The 26,592-nt window shown below is 35.5% G+C and overlaps 1 protein-coding gene across 3 annotated transcripts in view; it reads right to left on the reverse strand.

Annotated features, from left to right (window-relative positions):
- The window catches only part of Mdga2 (MAM domain containing glycosylphosphatidylinositol anchor 2), a 761,827-nt gene that overhangs the window by 164,265 nt on the left and 570,970 nt on the right, over positions 1–26,592 (reverse strand). For all 3 annotated transcript variants that reach the window (XR_007835196.1, XR_007835197.1, XM_051195916.1), the window contains exon 8: positions 5,319–5,612. Coding sequence is in view for 1 of the 3 variants with exons in the window: in XM_051195916.1 (XP_051051873.1) it covers positions 5,319–5,612 (294 nt within the window). In the remaining 2 variants the exon portion in view is untranslated. The remainder of the gene's footprint in view (positions 1–5,318; positions 5,613–26,592) is intronic.

Genomic DNA, 26,592 nt, shown 5'->3' on the forward strand with positions numbered 1-26,592 from the left:
ATTAAAATAAGAAAAAAAATAATAAAAATAAGCAAATAAATGAAAACAAGACTATTATAATCTTTTGTACACTTATCTCTCCACTTTAGTCATAGGTGGAAATCTAATGGTTTCTGTGAGGCAGTGGAAAATGGGGCTTTGGAGAGGGCTCTATCACAGACATGAGATTAGTATCCTCATAAAACAGATGCCACAGAAACAGTGATTTCCACCATGCTACCACATGAGTCCAGTTAAAAAGCAAGTGCCCTTTATGAAGCATGGAGAGGACTTCACACTTGAAAATGGATTTTATAGCATCAGAAATGTAAGAAATTTCTGTTACCCATAAGCTATCCAGTTTATATTTTTGTTGTAGTAGCTTTACTAAGCTAAGACATAGGAAATAGGATGAATAATCTTTATGTAAGGAAAGGGACTTGGAGCTTAAAACTTTGCAGAAGTTATATGGTAAGAAAATGAGAATCACAATGATAACTACATTCCCCATTCTTTTATTTGTCACACGCATTGCTCTTGTTATTTCTTTGTATAGTTTGTGTATTGATTTGACTAGACATGCATTGCTCCCAGACTCATGTATTTGAATGCTTGTGCCATAGGGCTTAGCACTATTAGGAAGTGCAGGCTTGTTGGAGGGAGTGTGTCACTGTAGGGGGCAGGATCTGAGGTCTCCTGTGCTCAACTTATGTCCAGTGTGGTACAGAGTCTCCTGCTGCCTGTGGATCAAGATGTCGAACTCTTAGATTCTTCTCCAGTACCATGTCTGCCTACATGATACCATGTTTCCAACCACGAGGATCATGGACTAGACCTCTCAGCTATAAGCCGGCCTCAGTTAAATACTTTCCTTTATAAGAGTTGTTGTGGCCATAGTTTCTCTTCACAGCAATAAAAACCCTAACTAAGCCAGTTTGAGACTATAAATACTAATGAGAAATGCAAACTTGTTCAAAATAAAAACAGTAAAGACCATAAAAGTTAAGATATTTGCCAAGAAGCATGTCTATTGTATAAAGTGGGTTTGTAAAATCAAGATCCCATGGCTAAAGAAAATATTCTACATGGATGCTCCCTCAGAAGGTAAGACTAGAGCAGTTCCAAGGGGAGAGTTTTCATGACACCCTTGCCTGTAAATTTAAAAGCCAAGTTACAGCTTGTCATTCGTGCTTCCAATGCAACCTTTCAATATTCATAAAGGTAACTAAAGGTCACAAGAATCAAGTATAAAGTTCAATTGAAATAAGCAAGTTCAATTGATGTTGATATTTAGTATGAAAACTGCATGGTTCTCATATTATCTCTGTGCTGATCACATTAGTTCTACAGACAGAATTCCAGCAGAGTTCTTTGGAAGGAAATTGTCATAGCTACTCATCATTTGTTTTATTAAACACATTGACCAAAGAACATAAGGGTTTTTTTTTTTTCATTTTGACTCAGAGGTAAAGGCTACAGGTTCATCCTGATGGAACAGAACTAAGAATGATGGATGAATGTCCATACTTCATCTCAAAGTACATTACAGAATTATAGTGACAAAGATAGCAGAAAATGTAAGCAAATAAAATAGAAAAGAGCACCAAAATAAATCCATTTAACTACCACTCAATTTTGATGAAAAGGTTAAGAACTTATAACAGAAAATGGACATCTTCCACAAGAAGTGCTGGTATGATGATGAGGAAACTGTATATCCACGTGTGAAATTAACTGGATTATGTCTCACACGCCACACAACAATCAGTTTAAAATCTGTCAAAGATCTCAATTTCAAACCTGAAATACAAAGTACTATGGGAAAAAATATAGGGGAATAATTTCAAGATCTAGGTTTAGTAAGACTCTAATAGCAAAGGAAATAATCCTTATAACTAACAAATGCTATTATGTGAAGTTTAAAACTTTCTGCATAATAGAGCAAATAACCAGCAATGAATACATACTACAGATTAGGAGGGAATGCAATGTTTGGCAAAGAGTTATAACTACAATACATAAAGAAAGGAAAAAGGATCAAATATTCAAAATTCAAATCTTCTAATCAATACATGATATATTCAACTAAAGTTCTCATAATATAAAACACAAATAGCAAGTACATTTTTTAAAGTGGTCAACAAATGATAACAAATACTTGAGAAGCCTGAGGAAATATTAACTACTGTAGCCACCATGGAAATTACTATGGAGATGTGTCAAACTGAAAATATAACTACCAAATGACCCACTTATGCTACTTCCTGAATGTATATCTAAAAGTCCCAATTTCAATTTAATACAGAAAAGAAAGAAAACACTTGACATTTATGTTTTATTGATATGCTATTTGTAACTTAAGAAACGGAACTAGCCTAAAGTAGCATCAATGAATGAGTAAAAAAATGTGGCACCTATACAATCACATTTTATTAAGCCTTAAGGAAACATAAAACTATAGGGAAACTTATATAAATCATTGTGTTAAGCAAAATAACCCAGACTCAAAACAAACAACAAACAAACAAAACAAAATTATGTGAGTTTTGACTCATATGCATATCCTAGACATGATATGTGTTTGTAGGTCATAAGTTAGGGTGGGATGATAAAAGGGGAAGAAATCTTGAAGCAGGGGATGGAGAAAAAAAATCAAATAAATATAATGAAACACATTGACACAAATGGAGAAAGAAGCTATTAGGGAGGAGAAAGGGACCAACAAGAGAAAGACAGGGATACTTTAAAATAATCTGAATGTATTATAGGCTGGGTATCTTTTGCTTTATGTCTGATATTCACTCATGAGTGATTACATACTATATTTGTCTTTCTGGATTTGAGTTACCTCACTGAGGATGGTTTTATTCTAGCTCTGTCCATTTGTCTGCGAATTTAAGATGTCATTGTTTCTTACCACTGAGCAGTTCTCCATTGTGTTACTGTACTATATTTTTCTTTATCTATTCTTAGTTGAGGGGCATCTAGGCTGTTTCCAAGATCTGGCCATTACCAATAATGTGGCTATGAACATAGTTGAGCAAATATCCTTGTAGTGTGAATGTGACTCCTTTGGGTATATGCACAACAGTGGTTTTGCAGGGTCTTGATTTCCACAGCGGCTGGACAAGTTTGCACTCCCACCAGCAATGGAAGAATGTTCTCCTTTCTCCACACCCTCTCCAGCATAAGATGTCATTTGGTGTTTTTGATCTTAGCCATTCTGATGTCAAGGTTAAATCTATTACTTGTCATGACAGTTTAAAAAGTAATGAAAGCATTAATTAACTTTCTAGGAGTGGTGTTTCATGACCTAAAACTGCAGAGGCAGCAGCAGACAGTTCTCCCTGAGTTCAATGCCAGCCTGGTCTACTTAGCAAAACACTAATCAGTATGTCCTCAGATACTTCTGAAGCCTCCCTTTCACCATAATCACCAAGTATGTATGTATCTATATTTATATTTGTTTATAAATTTAAACATATATTTGTATACTTGTCAACTGGTACTCACATATATTTAGCAGCTTTAGCAATTAGCCATAATATAAATACATTATGCTTGGAATACACAATGTATAAGAGAGTTTGAGACTGAGGGAGGTGGCTCTGTGGGAAGTGCTTGCTGCAGCACAAAGACAAGGGTTTGATGTTGGATCTTCAGCACCCATATAAATGTCAGGTGTTCATCTGTAACCCCAGTGCCAGATTGTCAGAAACAGGCTGACCTCTAGTCGACCACTGTAAGCTAATTGGTGACCTATATGTTCAGTGAGAGGATCTGTGTAAAACTTAAGGTGGAGAGCAACTGAAGAAGACACCAGAAATCAACCTCTGGTTTCCACATGAATGCTCACACCTGTGTCTGCCCATTTGTGTGTACATATGCACACATATGTATATAGCACCCACACATACATATAAGTAAATAAAACTTAGTTTGTTATAGATAATAAGGGAATTTGTTATATAGGATGCAATAAACTACACACGTACATACATGTACACATGTGTGTTTCTATGGGAGAATAGTCTTTTATATTTTGTATCAATAATATTACATGCATCAGTTATCAAAAATTGGAAAATAAATGTATTTTTGTGACAAAAAACTTAAAATGTTCATTATTTTAAAAAGTATCATCTGAGCCTCTTCACTTTTAGTTTCGTTGGAGCAAGCCTTATGCAGACATGGAGTAGTGTGTGTCCACAGACAGGGATGATGTGGTCTGAACATAAACCGATTCTCTCAGGAGCATTTAGAAAGTGACCCGTTGCTTGTATGTGGCAAATTCTCAGATACATATTCATATTTTTCATAAGAATTATAAATGTATATAAAGAGGTTCTTGAAAGACATAGTGTCTCCCTGGCTGGACCTGGAATGGCTGCTAGTATTTGGCATCCAGAGATGACAGGGTGTGGACACTGGGCTCTGAGTGGAAGAGCTTACAGCTAGCATCCTACTCTATCATTGCACCTTGCACCTTGCACCTTTATCCTTACAGTGAAAGAGCTCAATTTTGATGATGTCTATTTGTATCTTTTTTTGAATCACATTCCCGTCACCATAGAAACAAGTGTACAATACTTCCCATCATCTGCTATTATAAGATCAAATTTTAAAACCTTGTGCTGATTTTTTTCCATTTTCTCAAAGTAACTAATACCAGTAATATTGCTGGTTTTTAATCAATTCTTAAATTTTTAAGAGAAAATATTAACCCCATACTGTCTACAGTTTTTGTAAGAACTACAGCCATGATTTCAGTAGAAGCAGATCAAGAATTATCTTACTTAGATCATAATTAAACACTTATCTCTTAGATAATTCAGCAGAAGCCAGCACCTAAGATTATCACAAATTCTATTACTAGATAATTATGCAACCTACTGTAACAACTTCATACATGCAAAAGTAGCATTTCAATGATCAGATATTCACACTTAAGCAAAGGCATTCTTTAAATAGATGGATGATTTGGGCCACAGGCATTCAATTATTTAAAAAAGGAAAGAACTATGGAAAATAAAGAAAATAGTAACCATAACAGCAGTTACTTTCATCCCCATCTCACTTCCTTTGTACTTGGATGGCTTTTAGTCATAGTTGTTGATTCTCCAGGCTTGAACACTATCATAATGTGTCAATAAAGACAATTGTTTCCTAATAGTTAAATAATAACTGGATAAAAGGAAAATTTCATTTAAGTTGGAGGGAAATTATGCTATCTTTTACATTTTACACTGATCCAAGAATCACCACTTTAATTCATATAGAAGTGCTGTCCTCTCCTCCTTTATCCCCACAGTGAAACCAAAGGAAGGGAATTAACTTACATTGCACAATGAGCTGGACCAAAGCTTCTCTTGGCTTCACATTGAATCCATTGTATTGGCTGGTTTGACACCGGTACATGCCTGACATTTCTCTTGACACATTCACAATCCTCAGTGTCCCATCGTAACTCTCCATTTGCATTGTCCCATCAGGCATTGCAACTTCTTTATCAGCTCTAGACCAAAGGATGATGGGTTTAGGTTTCCCAGTTACTTGACACTGAAGTTCTATTGTGTCTCCTTCTCTGGTGACCAAAGGTGATTTTTCCTGTGGAACAGTCAGATTGGGTGGAACTTGAAATGGGAAAAAGAAAATTTTTCAAGGTTAGTATAAACTGGTAAGTCATATTCAGTCACAGAACATCATGAACATCATAAGGAAACAATTTCTGCTGATTGCAGGAGTTTGATATTACAGATGGCATAAAATTTAGGAACCACAGAAATAAGGGGAAAGTGCTGTCACTTAAAATAACCCTACACCTTTCATTGTATATTCTCAAATGAAGACTGTATACATTTTCACAATAAGAAAAATATTGCACTTGAAGGCAAGTGGTCCACATAAGATAACTATACTCAGTGCCTTGTCTTATTAGCCACTAACTGGGCCCTCAGACTTTGCTTTAAACAGAACAAGCAAGGGGATGCAACTGTTACATTACCTATAAACACAGCTCTTTAATAGCTAAGTCACTACAAGTCATACAGAAAACGGCCAATCAGAATAATAGCAATGAGGTGATAATATTTCATTTTAATGCAGTTTTAAAATAATTTCATTTTAATCATGAGTATGTGATGACAACAACACAACATGTGGAGGTAGCAGGAAAAAGAATCCAAGATATTAAATCAGAAGTTTAAGAAATGGTGCTAAGATTTATGGTCCTTTTTGTCCCTCTGGTGAGTATTTAACAGAGCAGCCAATTAATATCATACTCAGACAATTGATTACATTCTCCCATTTCTATTTCTTAGAAATTTTTATTTCATAAGATTTCAAATTATCATATTTTGAAGCAACATGGAGTCTCTGCAAGATAATTCTACTATTTCTATAAATTTATTCTTAACAGAATTATTCAACACATCTTTATATATATGTGAAGTATAAATTCCTCAAGTAAATTTAATTTTTTATTTTACAAAGCACACTTTGTATGATGTTTGAAAGCTTTTGTTGGAGCTGAGTTTATGGTGCTGCAAAATAGTCACATTAGATTTTAATGGAACACATGGAGTGTTGAGGAAACATCATGGTGTTTCTACAATATCTGAAACACTATTCACTATCCCATAAGAATATTTGCATCAATAATGCAGTTGTGTTTGAATTAATTAACTGGGTCTATGCAGCAAAGAGAATGTCCACAAACATGAACTAAATGGGATGTTAGAGATGGAATGAATGGGAACCTAATGGATTCTAGGTTTCTGATTAAGGTTCCAATCTTTTTGAAGGTGGTACAGCATTTGGGTTAACATGGAAGGTTTATTTTCCCATTAAAGATCACTAGCCTAACTTTACTCCCATTTTAAATTATTTTTCAACCAATGTTAATGTGTAGATTTTTTACTACATTTAGAGACATTAATTCAAGTAAAAAGATACCCAAATTATTTTGGCAATCAAATGTCTCACATATATGTTCTCATTTTAATTTTTCCATTTTTTTCCAAGTTATGAAAAATGAGTTCTATAACACACATGGTAGCATCTCACAAGTTAGATAATATGAACAGTAGTCACTATCCTCTTGAAGTAAATATATACATTACAGGAATTGATGTCAACAAAATTTATGCTGAAAAAAAGACATTTTTTTTTAAAAAAAGCGACTATTGAATGATTTAGTCAAACAATTTATTTGGAGACATTATTAATAATTGTTAAAGAATTTGCTGTTTTCAAACAAAATACAAAAGTGTCATGCAATTTTAAACAGTGTATTTTAACAAAATAAATGGAATTGTAATATTTGTTTAGCTTTCTTGAGAGTAAATGAGATAGAATAACAAAAATGGGCTTGGCATTTAACACATATGATGTATGTACTATGTGCCATGCATACTGACAGATTTTACATTTTTATTCAACTCCTTTAATAATACAAAGGAGCAATTATTTAATATCAAAGTTTATCCACGGAGAAACACTGAGTTTCAAGATGGTAAATACATTGATTTGGCCAGAAATGAAACAATTTAAGAGACTGTGTAAGGGACTGCTGTTGTTTTATTATTCATGGACTTTCACTCCATGAAACTCACTAAAGCCACAAATGTGACTAAATGTTAACAAATCTGTGTATTAATTTCTAAAGTTTTAAAATAAGTATTTGATTTTTGGTTTGAGCCTGAGGTCACTCACTCTATAATAGGAACAGAGTAGAAAGTGAAGGGGAACAAGCCAAAGGCAAACATTTGTATCTTGATTTCATATAAATATTAGATATCTTAAAACATTAGGCCATTATAATTGAATGCTTGACTACCTAAAATTATTCTAAAAGTTTACTATTATGAAAAGTATAAAAATTGTCTTTGTATGTTTTTTATTCATTGACTTAAAATCTTTAAACTTGCCAAATTAAAGTTAATAAAATAGAACTCAGTTTTTATCTTGATAGCTTAAAAATATGTCTTTTTGTGAATTACCTAAAGTTTTTCTAAGCAACAAAAATGGATTAAATAACACTATGTAATCCTTCTGTAATATATTTTGTTTTCTTTGGTTTGGGGAGAAGTTCTCACAACTTTATGTCATGCTGCCTTGAAAACTTGCTTCATAACCTACCGTGGCTGCCCTTGAACTCATAATCCTTAGGCATCAGGCTTCCAACTGCTGGGCTTACAGGAGTGCAAACTACACAGGTTTAAGGACTTTAAATCTTTGTTAACATCACTTTTGACAAAAAATATGTTACAATTTCCCTAAACTTTTATAAGCTTCTCTTGTTCTGCTTTTAATAAAATTTCAATATTGTAAAATTAGACACTAAACTCTCTGAGTTATTACTATAGGTTTTTCCCATGGAATACTGTGTTTGTTTCTCTTTACTTGTCTGCTTTATATAACGACAGTAGATATTCTGATCTTTCCCAACTCCTAGTCTACAAAGCAATCTATTTTTATATTCCAAGTGTGTCAAATCTCCAAACCCAAATACCAAAAATTTCTTAAATTAAGTTAATCACCAATACATGCAATATAATCATTAACAAGGTAGATTTCTCTTATTCCCTTGCCTGTCACTTCTAAGCACTATCTAATTCTGATGTGTGCATTTATGAACATGTGTATGTAATACACATTGATACATATTTAAAGCCTGCCTATTTTTTTTTAATTTAGAGCCATTGGCAGATGTCTCAGGAAAGTTTCCATTTTGCTTTCTTGTGATAGTATCCAATATAGTGTCTCTGTCATGAGGGTCTCACTCCTCCAATTCTCCTGTTGTCCTGTCATTAGCTTTTTCACCACAAACACAATTTTGTTCAAGTTACTACAATGCCCCAAAATCTCATCAGAGCGGTGTTTTAGGGAGGTCTAAAAGCAGCGTGATAGATCTATTCTGTCATGGAGTAGTCATGGCACAATATGATAAAGGCTTTTAAATGATGATGTCATTTTCTGATAATTATAGGTAAAATCTCAATATTTAAAAGGAACAGTGTGTTAGAAAGTAGTTGAACATGTCGCTGTTTTATCCAAACAGGTTTTATTCTCCCACCTCCCCCAGTTACTATATGAGATGACAGCTCATAATTTGCTTCACAACAGTAACTGTTTTATTATCCATATGTACCTTATAACAGCATATTCTACATATCAAAATAGAAATAAAAGCTTCCCGAATGAACAAACACTCTTCATCGCTATATTATCAGTATCCAGGAGATAGTTTTATAATAATATACATTCAATGAAATATTTTATACCTAACAAATCAATTGTGAAGATGAGAGAGTTGGGCAGTGATTCAAGGAGGAAACAACAGAAATAAGGAAAACAGAAGGGAAATAAATTCCTGCAGGGGCTACAGCTTCACAAGAGCAGTGGTTTTCCTTAAACACACTACTATTGTCATCTTGATATATTTTGCTTCAATATTTACTCTTCCCCATTATCTGTAAAGCATTAGCATATCAAAAGTTTCATAGAAAAGTGAAATATTAAAGCAATCTATATTCAAAATACACTCAAAGAAAAGTGTATTCTTCACAGTATACACAGATCACTCTAGAAATGGTTCATTGAATGACATAGTAACATCCACGTTCTGCAGGTTTCATTGACGAGCTAACCATAGTGCTCTTGAACAATTAGTTATTCCTCAATTATTTCCTCCTGTTTAGATATATGAGGACCATGGGGTATTCTAGCCCTTCTGCAACCCTACATGTAAAAACTCAGTTTAAATGTTATTTCTCTTTATTTATATCTATAAGCCATGTCTGTGTGTGCATGTTTTCATGTACATGGGTTCACATTAATGTGAGAGTGCATATGCAAGCTCATGTACATATGTGTTGTGTTGTGTGTGTGTGAGCATGTGGTGTGTGTGTGTGTAGGGTGTGGTGTGTTTGTGTGTGTGTGTGTGTATGTGTATGTGTAAGCCTGAGGCTGATAGCAGGCAGTTATCTACCTCAATCTTCCCCTAGCCTTTGTATTAAGACAGAGTCTTTCACTTGAACCCAGAACTGTCATTACACACACCTTGCATTTATTTTATTTTCTGTTTAATTTTACAATGGTTTTTACTTATTTTACATATCAATCTCAGTTCTCTCTTCCTCCCATCCTTTCATGCCCCGGGCACCTCCTCACCCCCTCCATCTCATTCCCATCCACTCCCCAGGGAGGGTGAGGCCTTCCATGAGGGATCATCAAAATCTTTCAAGTCATTTGGAGTAGGAACTAGGCCCTCCCTTGTGTCTCTAAGCTACGAGAGTATACCTCCATGGGGAATGTTCTTCCAAAGTCCTTTGGTACAACAGGGATACATACTGGTTCCACTATCAGAGGTCCCTTAGACTGCCCAAGCCTTCTAACTGACACCCATGTTCAGAGGTCTGGATCAGTCCTATGCTGGTTTCCCAGCTATCAGTTTGGAGTTCAGGAACTCCTTGTTCAGAGCAACTGTCTCTGTGGGTTTTTCCAGTCTGTTCTTTACCCCTTTGCTCATCACTTCTCTTTTTCCACAACAGGACTCCAAGAGTTCAGCTCAGTGTTTAGCTGTTTTGTAGGTACTGGGAATCCAAACTCTGTCCCCCATACTTACAAAGCAGCACCTTCATCACTGAGCATCTCCCCTCCTCAGATGTTACTACTTACTACTTTCAACTTCCATTAAGAACTTGCCCTTCTCTAGGTCCTGGAAATACATTCTCCCTGGCTCTGGGAAACAGCTGCCATTTGCCCCTTTGCCTACTCTTGTAATTTTGCTGAGCATTCTCCTTACATTCGGAGGACAATAAATCAGTCCTTTGCAGGTACTGCCTTTGATGTGCTGCCTATCCTAACAACACACAACATAATCGAGGAAGGAAGAAAGGGGAAGAGATGAAGAGCAGGATGCCAGGGAGTTACAAATCTTGGACTAAATCTGATAATAGACATAAACGGACATGAGTCATGAGTGTGTTAAAATAAAACCACAGAGAGTAAAATGAACCAAATCTGTAATTAGTAACTCAAATAAGTAGAACTCTGTGAAAACTAAACAAAGTTTGGGGAGCTTTATGAGGCAGATCTCGCCATTTGGAGGCTTCTCAAAGTTGAGAATTAAAAGAAATGACCCGCCTATTCTTTCTCTGCTGCCTTTCATTTAAAATTATGGATAGAAAAGCTTCAAATTGCTTTTAAAACGGACAAAGGAGGGGCAATTTAAAGGCACATAATTAATTGCATCATGAATTTTTAAGATGGTTTATATGAATTATAATATTTATTATTTCTCAATAAAAGTATATCAAATAAAAGACAACAATCTGATATGTCCGAGCCTTGTAAAACATTCATTTATCCAGAAGGTACTTGCTATAAAAATCAAGTTTCTGAAAATAAAAATACAGGTGTATTTTCTGACATCATCCATAATGAAAAGCTACAATGGGAGTTTCTACAGACAGAGGGCCTGGGAAAATCCTGATAGCTTCTTCTTCCAAACATTTAAAAACCTAAAAGCCCACAACTCAAGCAAATTGGCTTCCTGACAATACTTTTTCCATTGTAAATTAAAAAACTAAAACCAAATTGGGAATTTTTTTCTTTTCTTCTTCTTCTTTTTTTTTTTTTTTTAATGTCATAGTGAGAAGAAAGCAGATGGTATCAACTCTTCAGTTTTTACTTGGAAATTTTCATTATTCAAAACACATAGGTCCATTTGAAGTCCTAGAAATAATAATAACATGAGCCAAAAATCAGATATGCTTGTGCACTTCCTGGCTGGTGCTGAACTTTAAAAGGAATATGAAGATGAAAGGTACACTTTGTTTTTAAAATGCAGCATGTAAAATTTTCTACAGTAGAATAACCAGACCCACATTTTAAAGACTCCTGAAATAAATATGGCATTAATACAATTACACTTGAAGTTTCAGGAAAATTAGTTTAATTAGATGTGTGTATTCTAGACTGGAAAGCATAATTAATAGAAAATTATAAAAATTAACAATGAAAAATAATATTTCAAAGAAATAAAGGGTTCATTGAAGGGACCTCAGGAGGTAAGAATTCAAGAAATGTCACTCTAGGCAGATACAAACTGTTGTAAAGAAAAGAGACCAATGTAAAATAAATTACAGATGTAGATAATAAAACGGAGGGCCAGTGATTCAGTTCATGGACAGTCCATGCCGCACATGCACACAGATCTACACTTGGTCTCCAGTTCCAAACATACAAAGACAATGATGAGATAAATGAAGGAACTCATGTGATTGTGTGAATGTATGTTTTTCATTTCAAAAACAACGGAAAGTTTTAAAAGAGTGAAAATATCATTTTTTCAATATTTATATTTCATTTAACTTTTATCACTTATATATGTTATATGGGTAGATCTGAAGAGGGCTATGGCTCATCTGGAGCAGGAGTCACAAAGAGCTGTGAGATGCATGATTAGGTGTAGGGGACAGAATGTTGGTCATCACCAAGCTCTGAGCTCCTGCCTAAGTTTTATATGTGATATAGACTTTGAAGGGGACAAAATTCTATTTCAGGCAGAAGAGATTGGCAGATTTAATTTTGCATTGATGTTGGTCAGATTCAAAGTTCAGATCCCATACTCTTTAGAAGACAGTTACTCTACCACAGGGTGCTTTCTATGTTCATGCTGTTTTCCTCTATCTTTTCATTGCTATCATATTCTGCAATAATTTCATAATCCACACACACACACACACACACACACACACATATATATATATATATATATATATATATATATGTAGGGAGATTTATACTCAAATATCACAAACATTTAATGGAGGATGAAATATTATGTTGTTGCAATAATTTTAAATAGCACACGTACTATAATCCAACTTGTTCCTCATCCACTCAAGAAAGTATGCTCTATAGAGGTCTTAGAAATCTTATTACCATAATCTGTATTTGAAAACAACTATTCTATATTATTGGAAGATTCTGATAACTGCTCACCTCATATCATATCTTAAAAATCATTAAGATTTTGAAAATTGCTGTAATGTATCAAAGTTATAAGAACACATGCTTAATGGCCACTGGCGGGAAATATGTTCAATACAAATACATATGTTCAATACAAATCAGAGAATTTCCTTCGAATTCAAAAATAATTCCAACCTAAGTCCTGATAATAACTTTTAAAACAATAAATTAGGCTCACTTTCAGCAGGGTGAGTACTTATGTGTTAGAATTTAGTAAGGAATACTTGAAAGCTATTTGGGGTGATAATATTCAGATATGCTAAAATTCCCTCATTTACATATGGACTTGCTGATACATGCTTCCTGCTAGATACCACACCTGGTTGCAAACAATTCCTGATGTAAACTAGGAAAATTACAGGCCATTCATTACTAAAGAAGTAAATATTGCTACCAGATACTTCCTGGCAAGATTTCATTTGTACAAACACAAGAGGAATACAGGGGTAATTGTATGATATGTAGGACCTAGAGCTTTTTGATCGCTGTTTTATTTACATATTTTCTCACTCATTCATTGTTAAGACAATATATCACTGTAGCTAACTAAGCAGTTGAAGCTGCTCTTGAACTCACTGTCCCTCTGCTTTGGATTCCTAAATGGAATCACATGCTACATAACCACTCCTTGCATTATTATTATTTAAAAATATACAGAATTAGCCTGGATGTAATCTCAGCACTTTGAAGGCAGAGGCACGCAGATCTCTGTGATTTTGAGGTCAACTAGGGCTACATAGTGAAAACCTTTCTCAAACAAACCAAGAAACTAAAACCAAAACAAAAAAATATTCAGAACTTTCCTGAGATGTAGATAAATAGAGAATATTTTATTTCTGTACTGCCTTCTGCTTATATTTAACTTCACAAACTAATTATTAAAGTTAAATTGACAAATATCTTTCTTCTAAAATTTCCTTTATGATTTCTGAATTGATCTTTTAAAAATGCTGCCATCTGCATATCTCTATTAACACCCACTCTCTAAGATGAAATTTCTAAGTCTTACTGATTTCAGTCTGTCCTCTGTACTAATCCTTTGTGTGCATATTTTAATAAGTGAATCTGTGAAAATTCCCTATTTGGTTAGGACAGGACTGGTTTACTCCATTGCAATGTTCACAGCCATTCATGAATAAGTTCAATTTACCATATCATTTAATGATTCACCTCCATTTAAATGTTCTGCTCTATTTAAATTTTCCCAATTCTTGTATACTTCATTCATCTTCTTTGTCTCCGAATTATATTATGTCTAACTTATTTTATTTATAGCACAGGAAAATGTGTAGCTGATGTAGCTGAAACATGCTAACATCAGCACCAAAGTTTTCTGTCTTCTTAGTAGACCCCAAGTTATGTGACATTATATGGTGCTTCAGAGGCATTTAGTAAAGTCCTGGTTAACAAGTCATAAATAAAAGTTTCTAGGCAACCAACGAAGGAAAACTACTACTGAATGATTATTATCTCATGATTAACAGATGCTTGAAGATAAAAATATAACCTTAAGATCATTTGTTTCCACATGAGCACATTTCCAGCTTAAAAAAATTATAAACAGTAAATTTTTCTATTAGTAGTAATATTACTACATTTTAATTTTGTTACAAGAATGGTATAATTAAGCAGAAATAATACATTGAAATGTGGAGGAAAGCAATTTGCAGGATTTAGTAATTTGTTTATTTTTTCTATGACTTTCCCCAATTAGCAGCCAATTAAAGGCTTGTATGATCTACACAAGAATGCTCATGTGGCCCTCTCTTCCAAGACTTGTGTCAGTTACAGCCCTGTTCACATATGATCAAGCACTTATTTATAACACGTCTTCACACCAGATGGCATGCCTACTGTTTCTGTCTATGATATGAATTTGCATAAATACATCTCTTGCCCTGTTCTGTACATAAAAGTTGCTTTTTATTTTTGCACTAACACATGCTTTTCAATATCTCTCCTTAATACATCAGGAGATGCTAACCAGAAAGTATTGACAATGTTTTACAAATCTCAGAACAGAGCAGAAAGAAAGCCCATTGCAAATACACAGGAGGTTAAAATACCCTGGGATCTACATCTGAAATTCTAAAGAGAAGCATAAAGGTCATTAACACATACATACATACACAATGCTTATTATTTCAGAGTTGGGAGATCTTATTATAGCAGCATTGTTAGGTGTTTGGAGCATATGGGGACCAGGAGTACCCTGGAGGTAGCAATTCTGAAGGTTTGTTTTTGAGATGGAGGACATGCAGTGCCATTCACTGGGGAAGTTGGTTTGGTGGGCATCTGATGTGGCTGTTCCAACTTCCCTCTCCCAGGTGTTGCTATGGCACAAGAATAATCTCTGAGGGATTTCACAGACACAAAGTGTAAGAACAAAACAGAAAATTATTCTCGGTATCACATTCATACTTTTCCTGCTACTTAAGCCAACAGACTAGTTGCAAATAAACACAGGTCCTGTGGTTGCTCCCTCACAGAAGGCTGAGGTGAATTTTGGCACTAATTGTTAGGTTTTCCAGTATGTTGAGTTATTATAATATTTTTGCAATGTAATTATCTGACTTGAATTTCTAATATAATTTGTAGAGTTGTTACAGTTAATGTCTATTATGAAAACTTCCTGCTAACCCCCTTATCCCTTCCTCAAATTCTTTCTTGGCATTGTGTTTCTTATGCACTGAAATCCTCTGAATGATTGGTGGTTACTGTTTACAGATGGTAAGACTCAGAAACCAAATTTTATTTTTCTTTACATAAACAGGAACAAGATTTTTAAGCTAGCTAGAAACTCATATTATGTGAAAATTTAGCAATCAAAGCTTATGATTTGTCAGGAAAATACTGAAAGAATGGGCAGAAGTACTTGATGGTGTGTATAATAAGAAACAGGTTTCCACAGGAGTAGCATAGCCGGTAAGTCCTAAAATATTTAACTATTGGGCACGAAAAGGTTATTTCATAAAGACGCATCAACCCATAAGCATGTCTAGGAACTGGAGACTGATTCCCCAAACTATTGTTCCTTTGGAAGCTTCATTTCATGTTTGGTATGTTTGAGATTTTGTAAAATAACAGAAGATAATAATAGAAAGCTATATTTATAAGGAAAACCTCAAATGATTTTGACTGTAATGCTGAACTCTAAATAGTATATAATATAAATTAAAGAGTGCAGACAAGACAATCTTACAGAAAAAAATACTAGCTAAATGAAGTTCCAGCTGGACATGGTGGTGTACTCTTTAATGCCAGGTAGAGGCGATGGCCTCATGCCCAGCCTGTTCTTTATAGAGAGCTCAGCTCAGGCCAATCAAGGCTACATAGTAAGTCCAAAAATGAACAAACAAAGAAACAAAAAAACATGGTATGTGTATGTGTGTGATTAAAGTTCTCATAATTACTAAAGCCTATAACACATTTCCATTATTACTTACATGTTCTTAAAATGATGCCCATGATTTATTCAAATGTGCGCATGTAGTGTGTGTGTGTGTGTGTGTGTGTGTGTGTGTGTGTGTGTGTGTGTGTGTAAGCATGCTTGTCTAACAGCATATTCTCCTAGATTGATAGAAAGTATGTGGGACTAAGAAATGACATCATATAAAAAATATTAAGCCTATACTAGACTTACTATCTGTTACTTTAACAAGTATTTTTAGTCCTTCCAATAGATGAATACATTCAAGGGTGTTGACAAGAGACATACATTAGGCCACTCACCACTTTCAAGAACTGCAATGCATCATGGAAAATGATAAACATGGATATATCTTAGGAGCTGCAATTATTAATAATAATTTATTAATTAGAAGGCTATTTAAAATGGGATGGGAAGATTTGCAGGAAATTTAATTTTTTAATTAACTTTATTAGGTTAAAAAATCTAGGTGGCTTGTACATATCTCTCAGTAGTTAAGAGCACTTACTGCTCTTCCACAGGAAGATCTAAGTTTCTTTCATGGAATAACACACGTAATGTGGCTGAAAAACACTGGTAACCCCAGCTCTTCAGGATTCTACACTCTCTTGTGGTCTGTGAGAACATCTGCATAGATGTGGAATACACATGCATAGTGCACACTCACAAATAAAAATACATCCTTGAAAAAAATTAAAACATAGATTAAAATCAAAACAAAGAATCTCACCACATATGAAATGCATAATCTTAGCAAAGGAGAGACAGCATTTGCTTCATCATCTTCAAATTAGGAACATTTAGTACAAAATGTAAAGATAATATTGTACACTGCAGAGTAACATGCCCCCTAAATATATTTCTAGAGAATGAGTCTTAGGTTGAATGTCTAGATTTAAAGGTTGGTGAATTTTGGAACATTATTTAGTCTGTTCTTAGTTTACATAAAGTGTAAGCAATAATACCTACTTTATACTTTTCTATACTTATAGTATATGTTTCCCTTGTGTGTATGCTGTATGAAGCTCAAGGAATAGGATATAGTAACTGCAAAATACAAATTAGCCTTCTTCATATCACTGACATATTTACTGTAGTATTTATTGTTGTACACATCTTTCTATATTAAGGGTATAGATAGTATCTTATTGAATTCAGATATCACAACTATTAAGCACACGTCCATGTCCAACCAAACAATTATTTATAGAAATAAAATAAATACACACACACATAGACACACACATACACACATACACACACACGTATGTATTTGTATATACAGGAGTTGACAGGATACAACAGATTTATATAAGGATGCCGTGAGGACAAAGAACATCTTGGGAAGGACAAGAATGTACCCAACAAGTATCCAGACACACATTTGAAGACATCCTGAGGGAAGAAGCTTACATTTATCTGCCATTACAGGCAATAATTTGATTTCTATGTCTTGATAGTATCATAAATGGCAGGCAACATAGATATCCAGCTCTCGTCCTTTTTCTCTGAAGTAATGAGGTCTGGACATCCCTAAATAGATCCATTTCTCTCTTTTGAGGATGACAAAATGTCATTGCTGTCCATTTTCAGAAAGGTCAGGGTGTAACCGTGAAAGCCACAGACCTGAAAGTGAATGGGAGCTGTCTGATCATGTTAATTATGGTACTGTTTTCCAATTGTAAAAATGCTCTGAATTAAAAGAAAGACAGACAATTACTCATATACCAAATGTGTTTTGTAAAATCATAGTAAGAGCAATGCCTCAAAATAATCTAAAATTTATTTTATTTTTCTATAGCAACAGTTGTTCACACCACTAAACCCTTTAACACAGAATGGCTAGAAAAATCAATTTACTTGTACTACGAAAAGGCCATTTGTCTCCTTATAGAACCCATGTGACATTGTTAGGCCTCTTATAAATGATCACAGTGGACAATGCCTGTAGTTTACAAATTCCCTAATTACAGCACTGATTGGGCCCCACCGGAGATGCCTTATTCTCTGGAAATAGACATTATTGCCATCTTAATAAACGTTTTGACATGAAATGAAGCTGGCTCTTTTATGCCTTATCAAGAGTAAAATGAAAGGACGAGTGAACACAATGTTCCCTCATCATAGATCAGGGCCACATGTTCCTTAAAGCAAATGAGGTTTAATTAACTGATCTGCTCGCTGATGACCGCCCAATTAAAAGAAACTAGGAGGAGAGTTTGCGTATAATACATGGAGTCCTCACTAACCAATATTGTACAGCTGCATGATTGCATCTTAGAATGCATTTTGCATTTCTGAGATGTATAGAATGTCACTATAAGAATATGAGCCAAATTTTAAAACCATACTGAGGCCAATATAATGTCATTGATTATGATGACACATAACTCATTCTGATCTAGTATGTGTGAGATGTTTTACGTTGTAGTTTATTTTCAAACAAAAATATTTTGTTAAAATGTCAACTAAATTATATTATTTACAAATATTATTTAAACAGACTTAATGAAAGTGGTCTAGTTATGTGTCCTTTACAGTAATCTGTAATTCATTTTAAATGCATTTCAGAAAAAGACATTGATCTACTTGCTATTTTATTATTTCCACTGTACACATTTAAACTCCCCCTGTATTTCATAACATTCAAACCATCTTTTTTAAGTGTCATGAGAGTTGGAGAGATGGCTCAGCCTTTAAAGGCTAGGCTCACAACTAAAAATATAGAAGTGTCATGATAGTCCTCTCCTTTTACAAATTTTAATCTATTCATCGCTACTGATAGATATACAAGTTCCCTCTCCACTCACTGCCCTCCCCACTCTCCATGTTCTCTAGAGAACTTGTCCTTTCCCCCTTCTTTGAAGGACTTTATATGAATCTCTTAGAATCCACCTTGTATCCTAGTTCCTCTGGCGGTGTGAATTATAGGCTGGTGATCTTTTATTCTAGGTCTAAAATCCATATACGAGCGAGTACATACCATGTTCCTCTTTTTTACAAAACTTGGGGAATTATGAGATATTTTCTGTCATGGATGTGTAGGTAACCTAGTCTTCTCAGCTCTTCCTGTGCCCTGAAACCCTTTGCTATCCATCCTTGCTGAATCATACATTCCTGAACCTGAGCTGCCTGTATGGTGACTGTCCTGCAATGGGTCTTCATTGTCAGCCATATTAGAAGGCTTCTCAAAGCTGTATACCCATCAGAATTACTGGCCTCACAGTAAATATCTGTAGCTCCAAATCTTACTACATAAGCTCAATCTACTGGTGTTTGTGTGGAGAATATAATTCTCCATATTGAATTAATCTGTGTTGAACCTCTTTGTCACTACTGAGGAGCCCTGAAGAAAATTATTCATGGTTCCTAAGCTGTGGTTTCCAGGGTATGACACGGTGTTGCAAACATGATCTCACAGCAAATGGGTGGCTTGCACTGGGTCTGGACAAAATTGGGCCTCTTCGTAAGCACTTTAAGAAGGGGAGGAGCTCACACATCTTACCTACCCAAAACCAAGGTGTGGGCAACTAAAGAACTCTGGATAGAAATAGTCATTGACTTCTGTTGAGTACAAATGGAGAGCACAGTTGGTCCACAGAAATAGTTTTAAACCTGTGGCTACTCAGACTGCCAGACTTAAGAGGGTCACAAACAAAAAGGCCTGAGCATACTGGAGGAGTGGTAGATAGGATGTACCATATACATGCATGAAATTGTCAATGAATAAATATATTCAATAAAATACAAGCGAAATCATAGTATCTGTTAAAAGGGTAGTGATTAGCTTAGAATTTAGAATGTAATAAATACTCTCAAGTTCATACCTTTTTTTATTTAAGTGTCTAAGTCTCTGTTCTATGTTATGAGATATCCAGCTTCTGAAACCATCAGTATATTCCTTAAGAAGGATGGGACTTGTAATTCACTATTTATGCTGCATAAGTAGCATTCATGAATTTAAAAGCTTGATATGATGTGAAGAAAACATAAAACTATCTTTGTAGCACAGCCAATTATCACTGATATTTAAACTAACTACAGATGTATATGCTCTCCAAACATAGGTGTATTTTAAAAAACCCCAATCCTTAGGGGTAGTGAGATGACTCAGTGGTATACTTATGATGGTTCATTGTGTTCATTGCAGAAAATAGATAAGACATCTCCCTATTGGAGCAGCATATGAGACTGGATTGCAGGCCCAACCTTCTTAATATTCCTCAGAGTGGCATTCTACCCTCATTATTTTCTGTTCCATTTTTAGCAGAATATTTGGTCATGTGACCCAACTCAACTGTTACCTGTATCCTTTCTAGTCTATCTTGATACCTGTCCACGAAAAGCCACCGGGACAAAGGCTTTGTCAAAGGCCTGCCACTCAGAATAGCTGGAGGCATAAGAGAGGGAAATGTTAATGTGTGAGGTGGGCAAGTTCAGTACTGTAGTGGTTCTCTCTGGGAGTCAAAACACAGAGTCAGAACAATAAAGATTATTACCAGGCTCTGTGTTCAAGGACATGAAAATTTGTGAATCACTCCGTGTTTATTTTTAATTATTTAAAAATATATAACTGCAGGGCATGGTAGAGTAGCCCTTTAGTTCCAGAACTTAGGAGGCAGAAATAGGTCTATCTTCAAGAGTTTGCGGCCAGCTTAATGTACATAATGAGTTCTAGGCTAGCCAGTTCTATGGTAAGACCCTGATACAAAACAAAATACCAGTCCCCCATACACAAACAGACAAACAAAACCAAACTATAAAGAAAGAATCGAAATAATTTTATGAAATAGGAGCAAATAGCCTAACATCAATCATATTTTTAAAATTTATTAAAAAATATTCAGAATATATGTAACCCTTGGTTATACTATCCAAATACCACTTTAAGGATTTTCTGTATATTCCCATTCTATTTTCCAAATCTTACTGTTATTTAACAACAAAAGATAAATAATTCCAACAATAATAAATCAGTTCCGATAACCCAAATATATGTGTTTGCAAGAATATTTGTTATGGGAAATCTTTTTATTAATCTTAGTTCTATGCTGTATCTTGGAAGTCTTGAAATATGTGGCTCTGACTTCTGACTTTGCCAACTACAAAATAATTGTTAATGACAGTTATCAGCCCTTGGCAGACTGAAGCACTAGGCAGTTCCAGGCATTCAAGGCTAGCTTAAACAACAGGGTGAGTCACATTCTAGAATGGGCTACAGCATAAACTCATCTCAAAACAAACTGTCTAGGTCACCACTGTTCTACCTGAGGTCTGAATACTGAGGGATTTTGCTCTTAAACAAAGCAACCAGGATTGATCTTTGCACCATGAAGGCACGCACCTTGTGTTTCTTCTTATTTCCCTCACAGTGGCCTAGTGTTAAAACAGCAATGTCATTTGTTGTTAAGGTAAAGCTGAACTACATTTGTAATTGTCTAATTAGTACAATAATATCACTCCTCAAACCTTATGCTCTCCTCTTGGAAAAAAGCTAAGGGTGATCCTGGTACTATACCTTTAAAATAACAAACCCTTATTTATAATCCACTCTTCACAACAAACCAAGGGAAACATCTATTCCTTATCTGTTATTTAAGATAACTGTCATAAGTGGTTTTGAGCCATGTAACTGATAGCTAAGATAGCTTTATTTGCAAACTGTGAAGCTAACTGATGTCTCACTCCTTACTAGATTAACCTGCATTTTGCTATTTGTAATACAAGTGGCCCCTGTAACCCCATGAGTTGCATCAGAAAAGGACGAAAGAAGTGTCTGCTGTGCAAGCATAAGGATTGGTGTTCTTATCCCTGGTGCCTGTATAGAATTCTGCCAGAAGCAGGAGTCTGAAATATCAGCACTACAGAGGCACTGAAAAATGATCTCTGGGGTGAACTTGCTAGCTATATTACCTCAAACTGGTAGCCTCTGGGATGAAGGAAGGATACTATCTCAATAACAATAATTAAAAGAAATTTAAAAGTAGAATGCAATATAGGATACCTGAGAATAATGTTAAGCCTTAACAAACATGTGCACCCACACACATATGCCCACATGCAAACCACAAACATAGTAAACAAACTTTAATTAGTTTTTAAATAGGAAAAAGACCAAGCCTATAGGAAACATAATTTAGGCATGGTTACTTGTAACTCACTAATTATTTTAATAAAATTATGTGATAAACTGTAACTTGTAAAGTAAAAGCTTTGTTCTGATATTTGGAAGAACTTTGTATTTTTGGATGATAATTGCAGGGATTTTATGGACTAAGTTAAAATATAAAAATGACTGATGTTCACAGACCTATTAAAGGATAGATTCTTAGTTTAATGTAGCCAATTCTTACCTTCATATAGATTATCTCAAAAATAGGTAGCTCATATCAATATACTTTGTCTCTTAAAACAATTTACAATTAAGAATTTGTTTAAAATCCCCTGACAGTTTTATAACTGCCACTGAAAAGATGATTACTACAACTTTACTACAACTGCCGTCTCATGTCAGTTCTACGGTGTTACTTGGAGTCTAGTTTAGAGGATACTGAGAACCTTGGAGTAGATGATATCTATAATAAATACCACATTTAAAGTGTAATAACCTCTCTGTCTTCTCTTCTTCTGTTCTCACTTCACATTCTTCCATTCTTCCTTTTTTTTTTTTTTTTTTTTTTTTTTTTGTCCTTCAACATTTATTTTGCTTAAAGGAAAATAACTTTCAAATGCAAGCACCTGCTTCTGGAGGTGGTGAAGTATCTGAGGTCACACATTCAGAAATGTTTTCACTGGGTGCGCCTCCTTTCTTTACAAATGGGCAGGCTGGAGGAGGGCTGTCTCCTTTATTTCCGTTGCTCATTCTCTCATGATTTCTAGTTCCCCCACTATCTCCATGTATTTATTTTTGTTGTAACTGTTGTTTTGAGGTACAGGGTTTCTCTGTGTAGCCCTAGCTGACCCGGGACTAGCTCTGTAGACCAGGCTGGCCTCGAACTCAGAGGTCTGCCTGCCTCTGCTGGGATTAAAGGTGTGTACCACCAGCGCCCAGCCTCTTTGTAGATTTTTTTATTGTTTGACTTTTACTCTCTTCTTGAATAAACCTAACTTTGTCTAAATTAATGCAATGACCTGTGAAACCCATGTCTTAATTCTAACCTTTACCTGACATTAGGGCTGATTTTCTAATCAGTAGAAACATAAAGGCATCTTACACTTCCTAATCCACACTGCTTCCAGTTTATTGTCCAACACTGGTTTATTGTGCAACCTGGTCTTAGACCCCACATCCTAAGAAGCAAGCCATGGCATCTTAAAACCACAGGAGCACTGAGCTAACCTGCTGAGCTTCCTTCTTCCTGAAGTTAAGTCACTTTTGAGAGTTTTGCAAATGTGTAGCTGCTGTCAAAACACCATTTAGAAATGAAATACCCACTGAACCCTTTTGTTGCACAGATAAATAGCTTTGAGACCCAGTCAACTAAAGGTATTAAAGCCGTTTGTGGAAAATTTGTCCTGGACCCCAATGTGGGATCTCCAATCCTATACCTGGCCTGATGTCAATGAGAATTGACATCATTTTTGAATTGATTTGGCAGCATTGGTCATTGTCTCAACTCCCATCCCTCAGAGAGTTAGGGACATCTTCAGCACATCACACATTCCTATCAGTCTCTCCAGCCAAGTAAGGGAGGCCTACCACCATGTGTAAACACCGTCTTTAGTATTTTATTTTTCTTGTATTCATTTTTGTTCTCTTTCCCAAGATTCTACCTGGAAAGGATTCTAATGATTTTATGCAGATAGAAAATACCTAAGATGTAAAAAAAGTTAACTGACTTCTAACACGTAGTTCATGAGCTTTCTAAAGGTTGAGCTGCGCATTCTGAAGCTGTGGCTCTTGCCCCCAAACCATCCAACTGGAACTGCTTGTCCCCACTGTTTTCATTTTACTCTTTTAAAAAATATATATTTATTTTTATTTCATGTAAATTGGTGTTTTTGCCTGAATACACGTCTGTATGAAGATGTCAGATCCCCTGTAACTGGAGTTACAGACAATTAGGAACTGTCATGTGGGTGCTGGGTATTGAGCCTGGGTCCTCTGGGAGAACAGTTAGTGTTCCTAACTGATGAGCCATCTCCCTGATCCCTCATTTTACTCTTAGGCATGTTTCCTTCTTTCTTACAGTATCTGTTAGAACATGACCTCTCTCAGAGTGCAGATTCCACAGACAGAAGAAGCTAGACCACAGTTTCCCATGGTTCTCTTTAGAACAGCTAAGAAACTTGTGTGGAGGCACAATAGGAACCCCTGACTTACTGTCCTAATTTTATTTTGTACCTCCATGTTGATGTTGAACTAAACCAGGTAGCATAAACCTTCCCACAACCCTACCCTCAAAGATTATAATAAAATCAGGAATTCTCCTTTATCTCTGGGATTTTCCTGAAGTATCTTTTCTGAGACCCTTTCTCAATAATGAACTCTCTTAATCTTTTTTTAAGCTATCCTTATATTGAAACATTTTTATTAATTCATTTTTTACAGTCCAATCCCAGTTCCCCCTCTCTCCTCTCCTACTGATCCTCCTACCCCCTCCCCCACCTTCCATCTGCTCCATGGAGAAGGTAAGGCCTCCCCTAGGAAGTCAGTGCTAAGTATGTCCCATCATCTCATTGAGGCAGGACAAAGGCACCTCTCCACCTCCACACCCCTGTGTCAAGGCTGAGCAAGGTATTTCGCCATATAGAATGGGCTCCACTAAGTCAGTTTGTACATTAGGGTTAGATCTTGAACCCACTGCCAGTGACCTCATATACTGTCACAGTCCTACCATTGTCAGCTCTATTAAGGGAATCTAGTTTGGGCTTAAGCAGGTTTCCCATTTGTCAGACCTGAGTCAGTGATCCTTCACTAGCTTGGGTCAGCTGATTCTGTGGATAAGTTATCCTTTTTAATGAAGCTCCTCTACAAGTTTAAAAGGGAAGTATCTCCCTCCTTTTAAAGCCCTGGTTACACTCATTTAAATGCAATTGTAACCTTTTTATTTCCCTAATGCTCACCCACCTGAAGGCCTAATCAGTGCCTCTTTCCCCTAAACAATATAATTCTGGAGGGGCAATGATGTATCACCTTCCTTCCAGAGCTGGCCACTGTAGCTCATTCATATTTATCATATCTGAACCTCTCCCCCAACACTTCCTCATAATAGAAAAGTAGTTTTCACTGTTGAAGTAGAAGACACATTATCACTACCAAATATATTCATTATAAAATCCTTGAGTATATTTGATCCTTATGTTTTCCATCAATTTCCATATAATTGTGTTAGAATAAACACCTCTGATGAAGAATATGAAATCTCTGGCTTTGGTGGAGATGGGCTGCTTTAGTAACCTTGTCTACTGATCAACCTTAGGAGGGTGGGTCTAAGCCATTCTAGAAATAAGAAATCTATTTTTAAGTGAAGTGCTGAAATGCTTCATTTTTTTTCCAGAATCTCCACCCCTAGCACAGTACCTTACTGGGCCTCCCTCCCCAACATGTGACTCCTGGTCAACCATGTGTCTAACTCCCAGGACATTATAAGCAGTAGAGCCCTTATTACTCTGTTTTCTTCCTCTAGGCAACTGTGATTCACATCTTGCCTATCCTTTAGGTTTTCCTTTTAACCTAATAAAATTGTCCTTGAACGTTTGTTTTATTCCATTCTTAAGCTATTTTATTAATGAGACTAAGAACCCTAATGGGGCCTTGATCTGCCCTTTATCGATTGTTTATTTTTTAATTCTGGATAACCATCCAAGCATACCTCTTCCTTCACTCTCCTCCTTCTTTCTTTCCTTTCTTCATTTCTTTGGATAATTTATGTTGTACTAAGACATAATGATACATTTCTTCCTTAAGCCCAGTGCCTCACTCCTGATCAAGCTGAGTCCCGATCAGGATTCCTGCTGATCAGGGTCAGAGACATCATCCTATGTGTTTTCATATTACTTTGGTAACACATTAAAGCAAATGTTACACTTTGTAATTTTTAAAGGTTATTCAGTGTAATCACACTGGAATATTACAAATTAGACTCTATGCACTTTTATTTCTTCCCACAGCCACTTTCCTCTCATAATCATTGAGCAAA

The sequence above is a fragment of the Phodopus roborovskii genome, unplaced genomic scaffold, assembly GCF_943737965.1.
Source record: "Phodopus roborovskii unplaced genomic scaffold, PHOROB, whole genome shotgun sequence".
Classification (NCBI taxonomy): Eukaryota; Metazoa; Chordata; class Mammalia; order Rodentia; family Cricetidae; genus Phodopus; species Phodopus roborovskii.